The 17741-nt window shown below is 43.7% G+C and overlaps 1 protein-coding gene across 2 annotated transcripts in view; it reads left to right on the top strand.

Annotated features, from left to right (window-relative positions):
• LOC104691848 (BTG3 associated nuclear protein) overlaps window positions 1–17741 on the top strand; it is a 114959-nt gene that overhangs the window by 10427 nt on the left and 86791 nt on the right. For both annotated transcript variants that reach the window (XM_039558453.1, XM_039558452.1), the window contains exons 2-6: window positions 716–859; window positions 1707–1801; window positions 3027–3226; window positions 15954–16076; window positions 16772–16947. In XM_039558453.1, coding sequence (XP_039414387.1) covers window positions 790–859; window positions 1707–1801; window positions 3027–3226; window positions 15954–16076; window positions 16772–16947 — 664 coding nt within the window. In that variant the 5' untranslated portion in view covers window positions 716–789. The remainder of the gene's footprint in view (window positions 1–715; window positions 860–1706; window positions 1802–3026; window positions 3227–15953; window positions 16077–16771; window positions 16948–17741) is intronic.

Below are 17741 nucleotides of genomic sequence, written 5' to 3'. Positions count from 1 at the left end.
AAAAAAATCCACTGATGTCTTGGTATTCCTTGTCCAGCCCTTTGTAAATGGGGAGAAAGCACAGCTAGGAGAGATTGCAGTGATTTTTTTTCATTTTTACAGGTTGAAGGTTTCTCTTAAAACACTAATAAATAACCTGGACTGAGAATTCCAGGGGAGCAAGGCTGAGAGATATTTTGACTTTAAAATCAGGACCATATCCTGAAAATGCTTTTGTCAGAGCTGAGCTGTAGAAAAACCAAGCAAGTTCATCCTGAAGAAAAAAAGTCAAGTTTTGCTTTAGTTGTAATTAGATGTGAGGAAACTCCTCTTTCTTACTGAGTTTAGGAAGATTTTAGAGCCCTGTTAAGATTCAGAATTTGCAGTTCTTGCCAGTCTGATGTGGTTTGGAGCTTCGTGAGCCTTGTGAGTCTGCTCCCTTCCATCTCTGAACCTGAATGTTCTCATTATCCATTGGGAATGTGCAAGGGAAAGCAAGGAAAGCTTGAGCTGCTGTCTCAGTCCTGGGGCAGGAGGATTTACTCGTGGAGGTGCTGCAGGGCTCCATGAGGTGGCCAGTGAAGGAGCTGTGGATGCCACTGGATAATCCCTTTGTAGGATGATCATTCCTCTCAGAACTGAATCTTTCTGTAGATGCAGAATGGAAAATGAAAGGCACTGTTGCTGTATGAAAGATTTCATGAATACCAACTCTGTCCTTGCTGCTGTTTTCCAGGGTTGCATGCCTTGGCCAGCCCCTGCCCTGGGGAGCTGCAGTGGTGCGTGAGGGGTTCTGCTGCCTGGTTCTGAATGATGTCAGAGCAGGATTTGGCAGATGTGGTTCAGATTGCTGTCGAGGACCTGACTCCAGATAATCCAGGTAGGAAGAGATTTACAGCAGTGCCCATTAACGAGCTGGAAATCACTGCTGAGCTTTTCTTTAGAACACAAACCAGGTTTTTATTCCAAAAGGTGCTTTTTAAGACTATATCCCATGTTTTCCATAGCTTCACTTGTGTATCTCCAAACCCTTTAGATCAGATTATTTTATTTATTTCACTTTTCTTCTAAAAGCTTTATTGCCTGCTTGTTTTTTGTGCAGGGGTAGGGTAACCCCAAAAAACTGAATGAAATGTTCCTGCACTCTTGTTTTTCTCTAGACCAAACACGTGGTTTAGGCTTTCCCTCAAATGGAAACTGTCACCCATCTGTTAGGAATTGGTTTAGGTGTAAAATAGTTTATCTCAGCCATTATTAAAATTCTTTGGACAGTAAAGTTGAAGAACACTTCTCAAAGCAAATATTGGGATATCCCTTGCTCAGAACTTGACCTCCTAAGTGAAAATATATTGAGATGTTGATCCTTTGTGGCCAGTGCAAGTCAGTGACTCAAAGGACAGTGATGGAAACAAGAGACATGCACCAAAAGCTGCTTTTCTGATACAAAATGAAAAAGTTACCTCAGAAATGTTCCCAGAGAGTTGGAGGAGAAGCTGGGACCTGCCAGTCCTTCATAAGTCTTTGCTCAGCTTGGTAGAGGAACTCAAAGCTGGTCCCATCCTCACTGGCAGATATTTGAGAGAAACCCCGAAGAAGTGTAAAAGAACACGTGAAATATCTTAATTAAATACATTTTACATGCTTTTGTTTTCTCCACTTGAAGTGTTTTTAATCAGAGGTTTTTCCTCTTGGGTTCTAAATTCTGGCAATGCTCTTTTTCTTTGCAGTTGTGTTGGAGAACCATGAGGTGGCAGATGATGATGTGGAACCTGCCCTGAAACGTCAGAGGATAGAAATCAACTGCCAGGATCCCTCTATTAAGGTTATTTAATGCCCTTTCCTGGTTTTATTTCTAATTCCAATGAAGTTTAGGGAAAGTTATCACAAGAATGTAAAATGAACTGTTTATACCTAATACTGGAATTATTCTTGTAAATGCTTGTGCATTTTTAGGCATAAATCTTAAAATGTGGATGATTATCTAGATTTCCAGTGTGGAATTAGTAAAGCATTTAATATACAACATAAAATATCATCAGAATTCATTCCACTGACTCAAACCATCAGTATTGGTACATTTTTTGATAAAGTAAATGAAATTGACCAAGTAAATTATTGTAAAGTATGGTAAACTTGAGGAGGTATTTGTGTTACAATTTGTAGACACTTCCAGCATGTTTGAAGTTATTATTTGAAGCTATCAGCATTCTCCTGATAGATAATTCATATTTAATTCTGGCTCAGGAGCTCAGAACTCGCCCTGCTGTTCTCATTGCTGTGATTTAGGGTTGGTTTGTGCCCTGCAGTGTGAGTACCTGATGAATATTTTACTGCCACCTGTGTAATTCTGTCTTTTTGAGATGATCCCAGGAGCTGGAGCTCTGTGAAGGAGGGATTTGGGGTGCTCAGTGATTGCAGGGCCACAAGATGGCACAGCTGCTGTTTGCAAAGCACACAGGGTGGAACTCCTCCCTTTCATGGCCTGTTTTCCCAGGAGAACCCAAGTGGAATATGTTTTCTTTTCAAAAAGATTGCTTAGCAAAACAGATTTTATTTATTTGCTTTTCTTGATTTGCTGTTCAGCAGGAAGCCGAAGTGAGCGGCATTAATTGTCTCAGAGGTTTTTTGTGTTGATACAATTTCCACTGCAATCATCTGAATTTATCTGTTTGGGCAGGAAAAAAAACTTACTAAACTTTATCCAGGAGGATGCATTCAGAGATTTATAATCCTTTTGTTTTCACATATGGAGTGCAAGGCTTTGGCAAGTCATTAGAAATGATTTTGTGGTGGATGAAATCATCCTGACAAAGTGCTTAGGTGAAAATGGCTTTGGCTGGGCTGCTTTTGGCTCCCAAAGAAAGATCTGGAAGAATCTGAGCTTGCTGAAACGCTCCTGGATGTCATCAGGGTTGGATTTTGTCACTAGACAGGCTGCAAGTTCCTTTAGGATGGGTTCCCAGTCACGTTTATCTGGAGCTTCTTTAGGAGCGAGGATGAACGGGATAAACTCCGCGTGTTTAATCCCAGTTCTTCTCCCTTCCCAGTCATTCCTGTATTCCATCAACCAGACCATATGCCTGAGGCTGGACAGCATCGAGGCCAAGCTGCTGGCACTGGAGGCCACCTGCAAATCCCTGGAGGAGAAGCTGGACCTCGTCATGAACAAGCAGCACAGCCCCATCCAGGTGCCCATGGTGGCCGGGTCCCCGCTGGGCGCCACCCAGACCTGCAATAAAGTGCGATGGTAAGGGCACAGCACTCCCCACTGCTCTAAAACCCCCCCAAAGCCAGGCTTTGGCCATTTCCTTCTCTCTGCACAGCTGGCAAGAGGCTGTTGGTGGAGGTAGAGTTGATTTCTCTGGAAGGTAACTTTTGTAGCAGTTTCATGATGTTACTCAGAAGCAGACACTGGTCCAGGGACACTTTGCAGCTATTCCCACATTTCATCTTAACTTAAGCCAGACTCGTTCATCCATCCCCTGGAAAAGCCTCAGCTGCTCTTTCAGACGGGTTTTTGAGGCTTGCTTTGCTTTTATTCATAGCTGTTTTGACTTAATGAGTTCATCATCATTCTAATTGCTTCTCATTTTACTTTCCTTCACCAGCAATACAATGGAGTATGTTTTACGAGCTTGTTTGCTAGAGACTCCTGCTAGAAAAATATCTCTGCTTATTTTGGAGTTAGAAGCTGGAGATGGAAAATCTGTTGAATAATCTAATGCCCTTTGCTGAAAGAGCAGGCTTGACTTGCAGTCCCTTTGTGTCTCACTTCCCTAATGTGGTTTTAAGTACCTAAATCTTGATGTGTCTGTCATCTTATCATCAAGGTGAGCCCAGCCAGAGAAATCTGCTTAACAAAAGACTCTTTTCTCCAACACTTCTTCCTCTTCTTTCATATTTTTAGAGCTGGAAAACACTTCATACTTCTCTAAATAACTACTTTTTATTCTCCATTACAAAGGTGTGCAGGCATTTTTAATTTTTCTTTTAAGAAGGTGCTGTGTCTGCTTTTACCTCTGCTTTTGAAGGCTTCATGCCTTGAAAAGATTAATGATGGCTGAGTTGTGTAATAACAGAAACAAAGTTCATGGAATAAGTACTCAGATAACAGAGCAGGTAACCAGAGTTTTACAGCAGGGTTTTTGCTAAATACTCTTTTATCAGTAATTGTTTCTTAAAGAATCTTCTTTAAATCTGGGCTGATTTTTTTGGTCGTTATTTCAGAGATTTTCAAGTTCTTGTACACGAGCTGAACTTTTTACTGTGGTTTGTGCACAAAAAGCTTCAGAAACCTTTGCAGGAACCCGTGGCCCCTTTGGGACCCTATTAATTCATGCTCAGTGAATGCTTTCCTCTGTAAATTGTACTATTTTGAGTTTCTGAAGGGATTTGTCAGACCTGAGCTGCTTTGGTTTGGTTTGAAATCTCTGCAACCATCAGAAATCTGTCTTGTGTGTTGATGCTGCTTCATCTTTTGGTTTGGGTTACAAATTTTTGCTGACAGCTTCTCAGCCAGTCTGACCATCATCTAGATAGAAGTCTTGAAGACAGCAGCATTCTCTGCCCCCAGTATTTGTTGCTGTTGGTCTGAAGTTGCACATTATCAAAGGTGTGATGCCAGGAGAGCACTGAGGGCTTTTTGTTCTGGAGCACACTCTGGGACTTGAGAGAAAATAGGGCTGGATGTGTTTAATTTGGCATTGGGGATGCTCCAGTTGCACAGGGACAGAATGTTTCCCTGAATTCCCTGTCTCTCATCCATAAAACCCTTTATCACTTGTTGATTGTTTCCAGTTAAAGGCTGTTCCATCGTAGCAGCTCTGTGTCCTTCCCTCTCCCCTATCCATCACAGAAGGCAGAGCTTCCCAAAAGACTTTGGGATAGGGATTTTCAGATTCTCCACGGGAATGGGACTCTCCAGCCTCTTCCCCTATTTCTGCCATCAGACCAAGGCTGGGTTTGCTGCTTTAACAAAAAGTTGTGGTTATTGAAGGCTGTCAGGGAAGGTGGTGCTGCACTGCCGGGAGAGCAGCTCCTGGGAAAGAATGGGAGTAAATCCAGTAAATCCCTCGGGATCCTGGCTAAGCCTGAGAATTGGGCCTGTGGGAATGCTGTGAGTTGGGGGTGCTGCTGGGGGGGAGGCTGGCCATGATTCTGCCCCTCTGCCCTGCTCAGGTGAGACCCCACCTGCAGAGCTGCCCCAGCCCCAGAAGGACCTGGAGCTGTGGAGAGTCCAGAGGAGGCACCAGGATGAGCAGAGGGATGGAGCAGCTCTGCTGGCAGGACAGGCTGGGAGAGCTGGGATTGTTCAGCCTGGAGAAGCTTCAGGGTGATCTTATTGCAGCCTTCCAGTGCCTGAAGGAGCCAACAAGAGAGATGGAGAGGGGCTTTGGACAAGGCCTGGAGGGACAGGACACAGGGAATGGCTTCCCAGTGCCAGAGGGCAGGGATAGATGGGATATTGGGAAGGAAGTGTTCCCTGGGAGACTCTGGAATGGATTTCCCAGAGCAGCTGTGGCTGCCCCTGGATCCCTGGAAGTGTCCAAGGCCAGGCTGGAGGTGTTCAGAGGTAAATGGAGTAAATCCAGAGGTGAATGGAGCTCAGGATTTTCCTTGACCCATTTTTATGATACAGGTGAAATACAGACCACAAACATCTGGTTCTGTACCAGTGGCTAACTGATAACAAGTGTAGAGATAAAAACGTTTATATTTTTGTCTGTAATGAGAATGGGACAGTTAAATGGAACTGTAGATTAATTGCACTCAATTAATGAGCCCAAAATCCATCCTGGTGTCCTTGAACAAGACTTGTTGAGGGTTGAACATTGGCTTATTAACGTGGAGGTTCCTCAGATGCAGTTTTGTACCAGCTGGGACATTTGAATTTGCTGTATTTTTGTAGGTGTGGATCATTAAAATGTTTCTTTTACCATTCAATTGAATCACCAGAACGATTTAATTGAATTTGCAGAACAAGACTTGTCCACCCACTTCGCAATGTGCCATTTGGCAAAACCTCCTGGCTCCAGATCCCCCAAATTCCAGAGCTGTGTTTCTGCTGTGGGATTGTTTCCTTGTTTACAAGTGGGTTTGGGGTCAAATAATGCAAAATTGAGAGTTGAGATGATTTTAAACGAGGTCGTAAAGCAGGGAATGTGGTGTGGAATGAATCGTAGGGAACTGTTCTAGATGTAGCAAAAATATTGCTGCTCCTGCATGAAACCTTTAGGAAAACAAACAAACCTAAGAAATCTAATCAAGGTATTGGTGCATAAAACCTAAAATAGCCGGAATTCTATTTTTTAAATTTATCAATATCTATATATTTATTTTTTCTGTGAGTTACAAACCCCTTGGCCAGCCTAATTGCATTTTTATCAGGAGGATTTTTACAGATTATAATAAACTATCCCAGTATGCTAATCCAGAATTGTAGAAGGAATGATAATTCCTCAGCCCTTATCAGTGAGCAGTGGCTGCTGAGCCTCTTCCCTGTGTTCAGTGCCGTTGATATTATAACTCATTAGGGGATGTAAACCACTTCCTTTCCTTTTATTTCACTCAGTGATAAATAAATTAACGCTGTGAAACCTTCAGGATTTTTGCTGGTTTTAACTTAATTCAAGAGCTAATTGTCCCTCCTTGGAATTGCTTCTGAAGACCCTGCATTTGCAGCAAGATTTGAATTGATTGGTTTGGAAACAAAGCATGGATTGAGGAGCAGAGGATCCTGCAGGCTGGAGGGTGAAGGGTTTGTTTTCAAGGTGCAGGTCCGTGAATGAGCCTGAGCTCACACACTGAATTCCAGGCCTGGAAAAACATTTCCCTGGAAGCAGATTCAGCCCTGGAGACAACTCAGCAGTGGCTGGGCCGTGTTTGGGGGTGAGAGGGAGTCAGAGAACAGAGTCAGCAGTTTGGGGTGGAATCAGGGCGAGTTGTCAAGGTTGGATTTGGAGACGCTTTGGAGTTCCCCAGATTCTCAGGAATTCCTGTCACTCCACAGCGATCCAGGTTTATTTATCCTTGGGTGGATCTGAGCCTTTCCTGGGGCCTCACCCAGCAGCCAAAGTGCAGACAGTGGATTCTGGGAGGCCTGGACACAACCACAGCTGGACTTTTGTCCTTGCTTTGGATGGACCCTCTGGGATCGATGAATTCCCAACCTTTTCCTTTCTGTCAGCAGCCGCTGGCGCGGGGAGCAAACGTTTATTTTGAATTCCCAGTTCCAGTGTCCCACCTGGGGATTGTCCCAGGTGGAGTTCTGGGGCCTGGGCTGTTTTTCTGAAGGATTGAGGAGGAAGGGACTGCAGGAAAATGCCACAATTGGCTGGGATCTGTTCTCACCAGGTTCATTTTGGTTACGCTCCCAGCTGGGGGACAAAGTCAATATTGACACAATGGAAAGCTCATCATTAACACTTCATGAATTTCAAAAATCTGTTTAGAATCACAAGGTTTTTAAAGAGCACAGAAGAAGTAGAAGCAAAATTTGGGTATTTTTGAGAAAAATAATTTGGTAAAGGGGAATTTCAGTCAAGGGAGTCAGAATCCGAATGGTTGTTCATAATTTCATGGATTGGGCCCCAGAAGTGTTACTTTTCAAGCCTTTTGAGACCCCTGTTTTCAGTTCTGAGAAAGAGATCAAGGGCTTTTTACTCTGTTTTCAAGCTCAGTTTGTGAATTATGTTTCATATGGTTTTCACATGAGGGAAGTCAGTGTCTGTCACCTCAGTGCCAGCCCTGAGCACTGTCTCAGCCTGGAAGAATCACTGTGCCTTGGAATATGTGATAAAAACCCCAAATTCCTTCTTGAGGTGCAGTAGAGAAGTTTCTCTGAAAATTACAGTTCTGCCCTGCATTCAGAAATTGGGTTTATAAACAGGACTAATGAAATAAAGGCATTATTAGATTATCTGTCAGCTCCTCTTTCTTTATCCAGGGTTCTGTTGTTTCTTTGGCTGTGGTATGGAAAAAAAAAAGCCTCCCAAAACCTGACATCTTTAATTCCTTGGAAAGCATAACAATGCTTTCCAAAGTCTCCTAATTTGTCACCAAACTTGTCAGCCTCAACCTCTTGAGGTTTAATTTTATTTTGCCTTCCTGGCCACGTGGATTTCGTGGAGAAGGCTCTGGATTTCTGTGATCCATTCTATTTGTGAGCAACACAAGTTGATACTGAAAATAAGGGCTGGGATTTTTATTAATTCCAAATTCCCCCAGGATTAGGAGGAAGTGGCATCTTGCATTAAACAGCTCCCACAGCAGAGTTCTGGTGGAATTTCACATTCCATGGGCATTGCACTCGGATATGGGGGAGCCAAGCGTCCAGGAATCTGCTGGTGGGATTTGATAAATTGGGAAGCAATGTCTGACTTCCAGACAGCATTTCAGGGGAGAGAGAAAGGTCAGCTATGGAATTAAAGCAACAATTTACCAGCAGCGTTTCAGCTGCCTTTTGGAGAGTTCAATAATTCCTGCATGGATGGGATGGAATTAATCTCTGAAACTTTTCAAACTGACCAAGGTTTGAACTGTGGATTCCTTCTCCCCAGTGCAGTTTTTCTACAGTTAATGGTTTCTGATGAAATATCATTTCTGAGAGTCCAATAATTCAAGGGAGAGCAGGGCAAGTAGCAGCTGATGATTTAGGGCTGAGAAAAGGATGGAAAAAGCGTGGCTTGGATCTTTTTAATTGTGGTGGTGCTGTTTCAAATGTGCCTGTCAGGCTTAAAACACTCAGATGAACTTTTAGAAAGAGGTAGTTTTGAAGTCTTAAAAGAATTTACACTGAAAATCAAACTTTAGGTAATAAAATTCCCTCAAGTTATAGACGAAGGTTTCAGATGTGTTACAAGGTTTGGTATTCTGCTTTTTTTTGCCAGGAAATTGTACATTTTCCCTGTTAACTTAGCCCAGGATAAATGTGAAATCCTTTAATTTGGGAGGTTTGCAGGATCCCTGTTCAAGCCACGTGTGGATAAACAGTTTATTTATTCCCACTGAGCTGAAACACTTGCTTTGGGTCAGAGACCTCAGGGAATCCTTTTAGTTTCATTTAGAATCAACATCCTTTAATTGCAAGGATTTCTGGGAAGGGAAAAAAGAGGAATACATGGAATCGAAGAGGATTTGAGTTTAGACACAGATTAGGGGGATATTTACTGGTCTAATTAATGTCTAAGAACATTTAAAATCAATTATAACATATTAAAATGTGGGTTAACCTCCTCCCTTGCCAAATCCCATCAATGAGATGAATTCCAGGGAGAGCAGAACATTTAATTCCATGGCTCCATGAGCACAGCCAGCTCTTACATTCCAGGAATAAATGGAAAGGTGCATGACTTGGAATTTGGTTCAGGCCAAACGCCTTCCTAGGGTTCATGCTTTGCTTTCTGCCTAAAGAAACAATTAAAAAATGATTGTATTTAATAAAAGCAGGCAGTTTTTACCTCATGGACGTTGGAAAATGGGATAATAGTTCAGTGAAACTAAACATCTCCACAGAGCAGAGCAGTGGGCTGTGAAAGCCTGTGTTACACACAATATATTTAATTTATTGAGCACACAATAAACAGAAGGGGGCAGAAAAGCCTTATTTATTCTTTTGGGTTCCAGTCTTGCAGAATTGAAATATTTTGAGTGGTACAGTCTCTGGGAATTTGAAAATCCAGCAGTAAAAGCACCCCCAGGAAGCTTTTCCTGTAGCTTGGGAAGGTAATTCTGCCAGGGCAAGAAAATGAATGAAGAGGAGAGCAGGTAATGAGTCAGTGATTAAAGGGAGAAAGTTTGGGAATGACAGGGATTTAGGGGTTGTGTTCCAGAATAATCTGTGGACCAGTTAAGAGCAGATTAAAGTAGCAGCAGTTCTATTTTAAAAGCTGCAAAAACAACCAGTCTTGCTTTTTGGAAAAAAACCACAATAATTGCAATTTAGAGTGATTTCAAACCCTCTGGTTTGAAAAAGGAATAATTTACAGTGGGTTTGGAGGGCCCCAGTTTCACTTGAAGCAGGAGGGAAAGGAGCAATAGATGGATTCCGAGCTTCCCAAGGATGAACCAGCCCAAAAGGATGGAATTGCTGATCCTGAAGGTCTTTTCCAACCTTTGTGGCCCTGTGACATCTCCCAGGTCAGGGTGAGGTTGGAGCCCCTGTTCCATCTGCTTCCTTTGGCAGCAGCTGCCACTTAAACTGCTGCATTCCCAGCCCTAAGACCCCTCTGCTTGTACTTGGAATGTCTTTCCAAACAGCATTTTTCCCCCTTTTTTTTTTGGGAGCTGTGCATTTTTGCATATCTTGAGCTCCATCTCTTTGTTCCATAAGCAGGAAATCTGCTCCCAATAACTCCAGAAATTGTGTTTTCCATACCAAGGGAAGAGTGGGATTTCTTTAACGTGCCCTCAGGGGATCTGGAAATTAGGGATTCAATCCCAGCTCTCCAAGAGCAGCATCCTTGGCCTGGCTGGAAAATGTCTTGTGTGGTGGTGAGGGCACAGAGCTGGCTGGGGACTTGGGAAAAGCAGGAAAAGCAGAGCTACCTGGTGGAAATGATTTACAAACCCCTCAGACAGAGCTCAGTGGTGGTTGCAGGAACCTGATGTTGTATTTCTTTGTTATCTGGTGATCACTGAGGCTTCACTTCCTGTAATTACTTCCTGTAATTAATACCTTGAAAGCCAATTTATAACCCTGCCTCCTCCATCCCCAAGATTTTAGTGCTTAAATCAGACTTACGCTGATACCAGAATTTGTCAGAAAATCAGGAAAACCATCTCAAAGTAACTAATTGTGTAACGAAGGATTCCAAGTCTTTGCTCCTGTTTCGAACTGTGTTCTCTAAACATCCAGAATTTCTATTTTAATCAATAATTTCACTCCTGGAACGTGCTCAGGATCAGTGCAGCTCCCTCATTTCACACTGAGCACAATCTCCACTTGCTGCAGTGCTGCTCCTTATCTGACTCAGGAAGTTAAGGCTCAAAGAAGGGTAATAACTGTAAATTTCTATCCAGACTGGCTGGAAACAAGATATCTTTGCTGTTGTATTTTTATGAGTACATTTATCTTCCAAAAGGGTGGTATTGACTTGGTAAGTTATGGCACGACCCAGCCTTTTCTTGGCCATAATCAAAAGTAGAAGGCTGATAATTAATGTAATTTCTAGCACTTTTCAATCCTGGTTATGTCACACGTGGGCTGGATGGGTTTTTTGCTATTATTTTCTAATTTTTTTTCCAATTTTTTTTCTATTAAAAAAAAATTAAATTTTTTTTCTTTCCTCTTTTCTGATTTTTTCTATTCTAATTTTTCCCTCTTTTTTCTATCTTTTAAAAATATTTTTTCTTCTTTTTTTCCCTATTTTTCCCTATTATTTTGCTATATTTTTTGCTATTTTTGCTGGGTTTGTGTATTTTGTTAAAGGCAAAAGGTTCCTTGGACCCTGTGTCACCACACTTAATTTTTCCCGTTTCTGTTGTGTTCAAAATGAGAATTAAAAAAAATTTTATTGTGGTTTTTTTTAAAAAAAACCAAGATCTAAAATGGTTTCGTGTACCCACAGAGGTGCTGTAAAATCCCTGGAGGAACCAGCCTGGCTTGGGAAGGGGATGGTTTGGGGTCACCTGTGGCTCCTGGGGAGCTGATGAACTCCTTGGAAATGGGTGTTGTCATTTTGGAATGACTCCCCTTGGTTCTCCAGGTGGATTCTGCTTTCCTCAGAGCACAATAATCCCCAAAAGAGATGAAATGCTTTTAAATTTGATGGGTAAAATTAATCTTACAGCTGGTAATTGGTGTCCTTCTGACTCCAGCCAACCAGAGGCTCCTCTGTAGGTGAGGATGGATTTTGTCGTTTAGAAAATCTCTGATTTTACTTACTTGAGTTGAAAATTCGATGCTGACTGCTCTTAAATTGTTTGGATAAAGCCTCATGTGCTTTATCTTTATTATAAATTGATCCCAGCCCTCTCAGCTCTCAGCTCCATGAGTTTTTCCAGCCGTGGCTGGGCTACTTTGGCTTGTCTTGTCCCAGGACCTCATCCCGGGGCTGTCTCTGTGGTGTCTGCTCTGGGGGATGTTCAGAATCCAAAGAGAATTTTTACTGCCTGAACTCTCACTGAAAATGATGGATGGCACTGCTGCTTCTTTGGCAATTGCCTGTGACTGGGCCATGAATTTGGGAGTTTAGATTCAATGCCTGAGGTGCCTGAGCAGCCTTGGCTGCCCACCTGCTCGGTGAACAGTGTGCTTGCTGACAGGTTTGTTCTCTGGAGGAGCTGTGTTAATTTGGGGGCATAAATCTAATGTAATTTCTTCTATTCTTTGCCAATTTGTGGTTTTGTTTCAGGGTGAGATCCTGGGTGGGTTTTCTCACTCCCTTTTGGATAGGGATCCTTAACTGTGGGAGCAGCAGGCAGAGGAAGCAGGTGGCCATCAGGAGGAAGGAGCATTTTGACATTATCTTCCTAAATAATGATGAAAAGATGCAAAGAGGGGCTGCTGTGAGGGATGAACACGAGTGTTAGTGGAAGATAAACTAGAAAAAAAACTAAGGAAAACACCACATTGTAAAACAATATTTGTTATATTTAGATTTTCTCCCTGGTAGGGATAATTGTGATATTCCTCCACACATGAACTGGACATTGAAATCTTCATCCCCAGCAGTAAACTGGGAAATACCAGAGTTTAAATTCTCTTTCCCAGACTTGCTTTCCTTAAGGCTGGAGAGTTTGCCAGCAGGAATTCCAGCTCCTCTTCCCATCAATGCCTCTCCATGAACTGATCCATGTGAGCGAGGACAAGGGGAACAACAAACCTGTCTGAAAATCTCACTCCAAGTTTGCTCTTCCATTTGGAGAAACACTTTTGGTCTCGTACCTCGTGGAAGAGACAAATGTCAGTTAATTCCTTCTGCCTGATTGTTCTGTCTCTCCAGATGGAAAGCTCAGCTGGGAAGAGGAGGAGAGGATGGTCCTGGCATTGCCAGAAGTTCTTTTGTGTCACTGGCTGCACTCTGGGTGATTGGCAGGTTCTTGGCAATGGGACCCCAACCGTTAAGATGAATGATCAGATCTGACTCACACATTTTCCATACTGAAAATGACCTTTGGCAGCAATTTCCTCATGCAAAATATGGACTGGCCTCTTGTATTTAAGAAAAAGAAAATATCAGAGGCTAATCACGCACACTTGAAAATCATTAGTTGGTGTGTTTACTTTTCAGGAATATTTTCACCTGTAATTTGGCAGATTATGCAGTAAACTGCATTAAAAATAATTCCCCAAATATCCTAATAGCTGCAGGTTGCATGCATTTCAATTTTTTTAGAGAGTTGTGTCCAAGAATAGGCAAATTGCTGCTCCAGTCTCTCCAAGTCCTGATGCTTCTGGGGAAAGGAATATGTGAGCACAAGTGGAAACTTCTGGGGCCTGTGCAGGCACTCTGGGTTTGTGAAACTCCCCCTGAGCCCTGCAGTATTTTCCTTCCATCTTCCCCCTGAGTACTGGCAGCACTCAGGAATTGCTTCCCTCGGGATCTGAGGGAATATCCAAAGCTTTCCTCCTCGTCCTCCTCCTCCTGCTTTGTGTTTTCTGTATTGTAGTACAGCAGGAATGGTTAAAGTTGTTTCAGCTTCAAAAAGAGATGGAGAAATTGAAGAAAGGAATTGGAATAATCCTGCATGAGGATGCACTTGGCTGTAATGAATTTTAATGGATTTTTGTCGGGGTGGCCCAATATTTTGCTTTTATGTAGAATTCCATTTTAAATTTCGTGTCTATTCAGCAGATTTCTAAATAAATCTGAAAACAGGGACTGGAACATCTACAGGGAAGTGAATGGGGAGCTGTGGAGCTCCCTGCCAGGTGGGAATTGGGCTCTGCTCCCAGGGAACAGGGGCAGGATGAGAGGGAACGGCCTGAAGCTGCTCCAAGGGAGATTCACTTTGGACATCAGGAGGAATTTCAAGCAAGTCCATAAAAATGAACATTCCTAAAACAAAGCAACCCCACCCCCCCCAAATTCCTTAATGTGTGCTAATTTTTAGTGCTAAAGCTTTTTTTTTTACCCCCCCCCCCCCCAAATATAAACTTAATAAGAGCAAAATGCTAAGGACTTTCTAAATGTAATTTTATTGCATTTATCTCTCGGGCTGAAATTAATTATTCAGAGTCTTCATTAAAAATAAGCTTTGGTAAATGACATTTTAAACAGGCCCTCAGAAGTGGCTGCAAGGCGGGTGCTGATAAAGGACAGTGTCTAAAAGGAGGTGTAAAATACTTGATGTGACGACTTCCAGGGGAGTTGTTTTGGACAATTTGGGAAATGTAATGAGCACACACACGGTGCTGCTGGCCTGGGAGCTGCCAGCACTGTTTTATTGAGTGTTTGGTGGGGTTTTTTAAATGTTTGGTGCAGAGAAAAGAGATGGAAGTTGTCTTTTTTTAAAAATAAAAAGGTGTGGGTTTGAACAGGTGACTGTGGAAGTGCCCTAAACCCTGATTCTCCAGAGAATATCCAGGAAACCAACACATCCCCCCATTTCTTGCTTTCTTTCTAAAATCTGAGCTCCACGTGCACAGGAGGAGCTCTGGCAGAGCTTGCACTTGTCTGGGATGAGCCAAACATCTTCCAGAGCCTCCCTAGGTTTGCACTCCAGTGAGATTCCATGAGGAATCCCGTATGTTGCAAGCAGCACATGCAGTCCCTGGAAGTGGGAGGCAGGGCATTGGAGCTTGGGGCTTTTGGAGCCAAAAAATCTGGGGTCAAGCATTTTATCTGTGCCAAAATTGGGATCCATTCATTGTTAGCTCCATGACAGGGCCTTATCTTTCCCTAATGAGGGATAATTTGGCACTTCAGCATTACCCAGACACGTGAATGTTCGAGTGTGTGCTCTGCTACAGCTGTAGAAACACTCTGGTTGTCACCAGCTTGGCCTAATTTGTGTTTCAGCAATTAGCCAAGGGAAAATAAATGAGCACCAGGCACGTTTGGGATGTTGGAGCAGTGCAAACAAGAGCGGGCTGTTTTTTCCTCCCCTAAAAAACCCCTTTTTTGGGTTTTGGGAAGCAAAGGGGAACACAACCAGAATTTCTCTCCTGAAGTTCTCAGTGAGCACAGCAGGAACAGTTTAACCATCAAACCCACACCTCAGAATATTGAGTGATGGTGTGGCAGTAATGTTAATGATCCCTGCAAACAGATCAAGTGCTAATCTGCATGTGCAGACAGTTGTTTACTTCATATTTACTTTTGCAGTCCAGTGTAAACTTAGCACATCTCGAGTTATTTCCTTCTCCATTGTCATCAGGAGTGATAAGAGGTTTTTCTGGTTTCTCACACACTAAATGCTTTTTGGTGTTTGGTTTTAGGTTTTTTTTCATGTGTGAAATGCACACAAGAAGTAGTTGGGTCTTGTTTTTATTTAAAGTTACAGTCTGGCCCTGTTTGCTCTGATGCTTCTTGTGCTGTTCATCTCCCTGCCCTGGAGGACAACAGATGCTCTTTAACCAAACTCATCATCCACTTTTGCAATAAATCCATTCAAATTCTTTTTTCCTGGGAATTACCCTACTGAAACTGGTGCATTACCATGTAAATTGGCCGCAGTACCTCTGCAAATGCTCTGATTCTCCCAGAAAGAATTTGGTGCAGCTGTGATTTACAGACTTCCCCCTGTGTGTCCTGAATTGATGAATTCCTTATTGCTTCCCCAGGGGTCATGGACCTTTATATAATTCCATTGGAGCCATCCATCCTCTCAAAAAGCTGGAGCACTCGAGGCGGTGCAGGTGTCAAACTCGATGGATTGCCGGCGTCAGCGCTTGATCCGCGCCCGCGATGTCGGGAGAGGGAGTGAGGCCTAGAGGCCTCCCCGGATTATTTAAACCAGAAACCTCTTCATGGATTATTTATCAGCTTTTCTCCTTTACATTTCCATTCCCTCTGTGATTTTTTTTGCAGTGTTGTCCCTCAGACCACAGTGATCCTCAACAACGACCGGCAGAATTCCATCGTGGCCAAGATGGTGGGGCAGGAGGAGCCGCTGAGCAGAGCAGCGGATTCCCTGGAGAACATCCTCAGCAAGTTAGTAGCATTCCCTGGAATCCTCCCTTCATTCCCTCCTTGGGCAGGTCCAGTTTCAAAGGCAATTTGATGGGAACAACGAGGAATGCTCGAGGTAACAATGAGGGGAAACATTGAACCTGGGCTTGGATTGTTTCTCTTGCTTCCCTTGTGATGGGAGAGAACATCCTGGAGGAGCTGGGATTTAAGGAAGGCTTTGCCCTAGCTGTGGATTTTTCCATGGATGCACAATCCCATGGGCACACACCAAAATCCTGTATTTAACCAGCTGAATGTGCAGTTCAAGGAAAACTTGGACTATCTAAAGCAAATTTTAAGCAAGTGGTACTCCGAGTTCTGGGTAAAAAATGGCCTTAATTAAAATGCTTTCATAAATTACTTCAATATTTCTTCTGTTTTGCACACAGGGCCTAGACTTTTCCATTGAGGCACGTGTAGGAATGATACCTAAGATGTTTTTTTCCTTCTGCTGTTTTTATTTTGCTGGATAGCTCCGAGTTACACAGGACCAGAATGGTTTAAAGGAGCTGATTTTATAGAACACATTTGTTTTATGGATTAGCGCTTTTAATTCCCTCCTAACAACGTGCAGGGCCACGAGTTGAACTCGCTAAGCCTGGAATTTGGATATTCCATGCTTGCATTCCTGCTTGAGGGGTTGTTTCCCCGAGGTCACCTCCGTTCCTTGCCCGCAGCGCGGTGCCCGGGCGCCGGCAGAACACCATCGTGGTGAAGGTGCCCGGCCACGACGACAGCCACAACGAGGACGGCGAGAGCGGCTCCGAGGCCAGCGACTCGGTGTCCAACAGTGGCCAGGTGGGCAGCCAGAGCATCGGCAACAACGTCACCCTCATCACCCTCAACTCCGAAGGTACGCGGGGATCGCCGGGAGGAGAATAAATGTGGGGAGGGAATGATCTGAGGGACACCTGGAAAATTCCTGCCTCGTGTCGTGGGTCTAAGCTGGAGTTTTTAGGCAGTGATCAGGCAGGAGTGAGGATTTTTGAATTATTTGCTTGCTTTGCCTCCTGAAAATATTTTTGAAGGTATCTGAACCCAGGATTCTTCGATTTTTGTAGACGTTCATGCAACATAGGAGTTATTAGAAAGAGATTTTGGGTTCTGTCCTGTTTGTTTGGGGTTGTTTCCAAGGGTATTTATTTCTTCTGGGGTCACTGGGGAATTACAGCAGGCTGAGACTGTGAAATTAAATATCAAATGTACTTTTTGTGGAGTCTGTTAATGTTCCTGTATCAGAAATAGTGTAGCCAGCAGGACTTGGGAGGGGATTGTTCCCTGTGCTGGGCACGGCTGAGGCCACATCTGGAGTTCTGGGGTCAGATTTGAGCTCCTCCAAGACAGACACTGAGGGGCTGGAGCGCGTCCAGGGAAGGGAACGGAGCTGGGGAAGGGTCTGGAGCACGAGGAGAGGCTGAGGGAGCTGGGAAAGGGGCTCAGCCTGGAGCAAAGGGGGCTCAGGGGGGACCTTGTGGCTCTGCACAAGTCCCTGACAGGAGGGGGCAGCCGGGGGGGTCGGGCTCTGCTCCCAGGGAACAGGGACAGGAGGAGAGGGAACGGCCTCAGGCTGGGCCAGGGGAGGCTCAGGGTGGACAGCAGCAGGAATTTCCCCATGGAAAGGGAGCTCAGGCCTTGGAAGTGCCCAGG

Source organism: Corvus cornix, chromosome 11 (genome assembly GCF_000738735.6).
Source record: "Corvus cornix cornix isolate S_Up_H32 chromosome 11, ASM73873v5, whole genome shotgun sequence".
NCBI lineage: Eukaryota > Metazoa > Chordata > Aves > Passeriformes > Corvidae > Corvus > Corvus cornix.
This window is presented reverse-complemented; position numbering and strand designations above follow the sequence as displayed.